The sequence below is a fragment of the Pterocles gutturalis genome, unplaced genomic scaffold, assembly GCF_000699245.1.
Source record: "Pterocles gutturalis isolate BGI_N339 unplaced genomic scaffold, ASM69924v1 scaffold40579, whole genome shotgun sequence".
Classification (NCBI taxonomy): Eukaryota; Metazoa; Chordata; class Aves; order Pterocliformes; family Pteroclidae; genus Pterocles; species Pterocles gutturalis.
Genome location: NW_010132232.1, coordinates 2,088 through 7,069, shown reverse-complemented (window position 1 = coordinate 7,069; position 4,982 = coordinate 2,088). Strand labels below are relative to the sequence as shown.

General features: G+C 54.0%; 1 protein-coding gene across 1 annotated transcript; it reads left to right on the top strand.

Moving 5' to 3' along the window:
• Positions 1–4: 4 nt before the first annotated feature.
• On the top strand, positions 5–4,328 carry LOC104467168 (chromosome unknown open reading frame, human C9orf114; the record flags this gene model as incomplete). Its single annotated transcript, XM_010080835.1, has 10 exons — positions 5–77; positions 383–542; positions 1,367–1,456; positions 1,783–1,832; positions 2,057–2,187; positions 2,615–2,687; positions 3,042–3,140; positions 3,265–3,367; positions 3,927–4,074; positions 4,239–4,328. Coding segments are annotated over 10 exons (1,017 nt in total), but the record flags the coding sequence as incomplete, so codon positions are not given.
• Positions 4,329–4,982: the final 654 nt, after the last annotated feature.

Sequence of the window (4,982 nt, the reverse complement as noted above, 5' to 3'; positions counted from 1 at the left end):
GAAGCTGGAGAAGCAGCGGGCGCGGGAGCTGGCCGAGAAGGAAGCCGCGAAGAAGGAGCAGCGGGAGGAGGACAGAGGTGACGCCGCTGTGGGCCAGGGGAGGCCCCAGGGGGGGGCAGAGCTGCGGGACGCCGTGGTTCAGGGTCAGTTGTGCCTGTCGGGGGGGGAAGGTGATGCTCAGCTTCATGGATCCGTTACAGATCCATCCCCAGGCATGAACGTGATGCTGCGAGCACTGCACAGACCCTGCTTAAGAGAAACCAAAGTCTAAGAAAGAGAGAGGTTGCTCTTTTCTCCCCCCACAGCTGCGGCAGTCAGTAAGGTGCTGTAGGTGCAGCTGTCACCCACCCCAGGGCTCTCTGCTGATGGCCTCTGTTCCCAGGGCGGCACTACACGCTGAGCGTAGCCCTGCCGGGCTCTATCTTGAACAACGCCCAGTCGCTGGAGCTGCGGACGTACCTCGCTGGACAGATCGCTCGGGCCTGTGCCATCTTCTGCGTGGACGAGATCGTGGTGTTTGATGAGCTTGGAGAAGATGCAAAGTAAGGAAGAGCCATCTAGTTCTGCAGAAAGCATCTCCTCGCTACTTTCTGCTTCTTCAGTCTTTTATTAAGCCAAGACTAGGAAAAAATTTAGACATTAGGAAGAAGTTTTTCCTGTGCGGGGGGTGAGGCAGTGGCCCAGGTTGCCCAGAGAAGCTGTGGATGCCCCATCCCTGGAGGGGTTCAAGGCCAGGCTGGATGAGGCTTTGGGCAACCTGGGCTGGTGGGAGGTGTCCCTGCCCATGGCAGGGGGTGGGACTGGAGGGCCTTTAAGGTCCTTTCCAACCCAAAACATTCTGTGATTCTATGAAAAAACTCTGTATGCCTCAAGCAAATTTTGAGCCTCTCTCAAATGCCAGGATTACAGAGACCCCTGTGCCACTGGGCAAAGATGTTGACTTAACTGCCCTGGCAACTAGGATCATTTATCCCAGCGTGGGGATGACAAAGCAGCAGGAGGGCAACTTCTCCTGTACTCTTAAATCTTGCTGTGGAGGGATGGGGTGTGCCGATATGCTGTCCTTCAGCTTTTCAGTCTGAACTGGCACCTGTGTTAACTGGCCAAGCCATGCGATCCTGTAGCATCCAGCTCAGTAGCCAGGTTGTGTCAATACACAAAAATCAAAAACAAAACTGAAAAAAGATACTTGCCTTACAGAGAGAGTTCCAAATATGATTTTTATAAGGTAGCCCATTTATTTCTTAGGGGTGGAGGGTGCTCCTATTGTCAGATTAAGGAGCAAGGTTTGGTCTTCTGGAGACCCAGACATTTGGGGCTGTGCAGTCTCATGATGAGTTCACAGGCTGCTCTCTTTCTCTTTTAGGAGCGTGGAGGGGGACTTTGAAGGAATTGGGAGGAGAGGCAAGGCTTGTGTGCAGCTGGCTCGGATCCTGCAGTACTTGGAGTGCCCTCAGTAAGTCCACCATGGTCAGGCTGTGCCTCAGGTTTGCATCAGAACTGACTACCACAGGTATCCAGTGCTAGAGGCTATGGAAGCAGGAGGCAAATTCTGTTTATATCACATGCAGGAACAGAGGATCTAATTGTTTCACATGTTTGGTTGAGGAGTTTAACTAAAAGAAGAGCAGTGAATGCAGGATACAACCTGCATCAGGAACTTGAGGGAGCTAAGCATGCTTTTCTCTGTACTCAGCTCCTTTGAGTCAGAACAAAGCTAGAATTGGGGGTTGGATTCCTTAGAAACAACTGTTTTCACATTTGAACCTTCTCTGATAACAGGTACTTGAGGAAATCCTTTTTTCCAAAACATGAGGATCTGCAGTTTGCAGGTAATGATTCAGTTGTCTCTGTCCCAGGCTGTTGGCTCCCCCTTCCTGAGCTCTGGCTCGTTTCACGCGGCATACCCAGAACTGAAAAACTTTTCCTCACTTCAGAGCACAGGCAAGGTGCTGTGCTATGGTGGAGCAGAGAGGGAGGGGGCAGCAGAGCAGTTGTACCTGTGTTCCCAGTTGGTGTCCTCTCCTTAGCAGTTCTTTCCTCTCTGCTGTTCTAGGGCTGCTCAACCCCCTGGACAGCCCCCACCACATGCGGATGGATGAGGATTCTGAGTACAGAGAAGGTGTAGTGCTGGACCGGCCAACTAAGCCCGGCAGAGGCTCTTTTGTCAACTGTGGGATGAGGAAGGTATGTCTGGTACCCCCAGGTCCCAAAACTATTCCCCCTGTCTCTCTGGCAGATTTGAAGCAGGCAGGGTGGGTATGGCTGAGCCCCTGAAGGCCATAGCAGGCTGGCAGGGGGTTTAATGGTGTTGCTGTCTTGTCCCTTCTGGCTTGTGAGTGGTTGTAGCTTCCTAAGCCCTGGCAGGCCTGCCCATTCCAGCACATCATTGCTTCACTGCTGGAATTGAACCTTTGAGCAGCAAAATAAATCTCAGACTGGTGACCCAGCCACGCTGAGCCTGCTCTGCATGAACCACAGAGGCCCTGATTGCAGAGCTCCTCCTTCCAGCTCCAGGCCACAACAGACCCCCACTTCTTCAGAGGGTTCCCTTCCTTCCCCCCTTCCCCAGCACTTCCCAAATGTCTGACGCTGGTGATGACTGTCACTGCAGGAGGTGCAGATCGACAAACAGCTGAAGCCTGGTCTGCGAGTCACTGTGCGCCTGGAGGAACCCCAGACACCAGGTAATCCACTGCCCCTTAGCATCTGTAAACTGCAGTCCTGCAGGAGGTGATCCTTCCATAGGACAGCCTTCGAGTTACTGGTGTTTGAAGGCACCCAACAGCTCTGCACCTTCCCTTCACTCTACTCACAGGTTTAATAACACCCTTACCACACCTCCCGAGTTAACTGGAAAAAACTATCAGCTCTTTGACCAGCAATAAACAGCCCAAACATAACGGCATGCTTTCCAGCATGTGCTTGGTTTTACACCCAGTCAGTGCCCTACCCCGGGAGAAACTGCCGTACGTGGCTGGTCCCATGCAGCTCTCACGAGGAGATCGCAGGGGTTGTTCATCTCTTTGCTTCCCTTTCAGAAGCTAAAGTGCGGAAAGGCACCGTGGTGTCCTCACACCACCCTCGGACAGTGTCAGGCTTGTACTGGGGTTACAGCGTCCGCCTCGCCTCCTGCTTGAGTAAGTATTCGCAGGGGTTCTCTGCTGCTGTCACTTCCCTGTAGATTGTTGCAGCCTGTCCCGAAGGCACGCAGCGGGGGTGAGGGCACCACGTGAATAACGCCTTATTGCGTTTGTTTCCCAGGCGCTGTCTTTTCAGAGTGCCCGTTCAAGGAAGGCTACGATCTCTCTATTGGGACATCAGAGCGCGGCAGCTCAGTGGATCAGGCCACTCTCCCCTCCTTCAGGTTCGTGTCCCGCCTGCTGGGCCCCACTCAGAGCCCCCAGGGAAGCCTGGTGCAGGCAGCAGAGCTGTGTTCTCCCAGGCAGGAATGATCCTAGGTACAAGTGCAAGACGCACCTGCAGGCTCCCTCCTGTGCTCTGCTGCTCCCTTTTGCACCAAGGCACATTCTTCTGCATGAGTGAAGCTGGGGGAATTAATTACCCCAGGACAAGGCCAGTTCCTTCCCTGTTTCTCTGGAGTGGGTCCTCCCAGTTCAGCTGGCAGCAGGGACTGTCACATTGGCCAAGTGCTGTGGGGCTTTGCTAGCGAGGCAGCTGCACCGGACATTGTCACTAAGGGACATAGCTCCCTGCTTCAGCAGTAGAGGAGCTTGAAACAGACCCAGCTGCCTGAACAAAAGAAATTAGTCTGCTTCCTGCAGATCAAGTTAAGAGAACTGTTGATGTAAAGGCAATTCTTAATCCACTTGAAGGTTCAAGGCACTCTCCTGTGTAAAGCTCGTAGCAGCTGCCTTGGTACAGGGGTAGGAGCCACTCCCCCCTCTCCCTCTGCTCTCCCCTAGGCACGCCCTTGTCGTGTTTGGAGGTCTCGAGGGCTTGGAAGCTGGGGTTGACGTGGACCCAAACCTGGAGGTCACCGACCCAAGCGTCTTGTTTGACTTCTACCTGAATACTTGTCCCAGCCAAGGCAGCCGAACCATCCGGACTGAGGTAGGGCAGGCAGCTAACGGTGCACAGAGCAGTGCTGCGTTTCTGCCTCTGGCAGTGACACACATGGCCTGTGTGTCCTTCCCCACAGTGATGGTTCAGCAAAGAGCAGCTGGCTTGCCCGGTGCTCAGCAGCAGCAGTTGACTGCCGCCTGCATCTCTTCCAGGAGGCACTGCTAATCTCTCTCTCTGCGCTGAGACCCCACATCGCTGAGGCTGTGAAGACACCCAGCAACAGAGGGAAGGAAAATGACTGACCTTGCCACCAGCTGCAGACTGCCTCGGGGAAGCGGCGGTTCAAACGCAGGGTGCTGCGCAGGTCACTCCAAGAGCCTGGCAGGGCCAAGACACAGCATGACTGAAGCTGGCAGCGCTGTTCAACCAAGTGTCTGGCTTCTGTTGGGAGCAGCAAATCTGCACCCTCCTGACTGCATGGGCCAGCCAGGGGCTGGTTGCTGCTTCTCAGCAGCTGGGACAAGCCTGGCAGCAGACTTGGTCTCAGCACTTCAGACATCTGGGGTGGGAAATAAAGCAGTATGGAACCCCAATAAAGCAGTATGGAGCCCCAGCCTTGAAGTCCATGTGCAAGTGTCTTGGTGTAGAGGATGGTGTCCAGAAATCCTGCATGCTCCGTGCTTTGGGAGCCATGTGCATTCAGACTTAAAGGAAGTCAAAACTTAATCATTATGCCAAGAAGCTGTCTCTGTCTCAGTTAGCCTGACTCCCCCCAACCCCCCTTTAAACTGAAAACCTCCATCCTTCCCCACAGCAGGAAGGGCTGGAGCTTCAGCTGGGCCTCAGCACTAAAGCACATCAGCACAGCTTGTTACAGTTGGGCTCCATCTGTGATAGCTCTTCCTAAAGTGAGCTCAAACAGGAAAACAGCTGTAAAAGTTGGCTCTGGCCTCCCC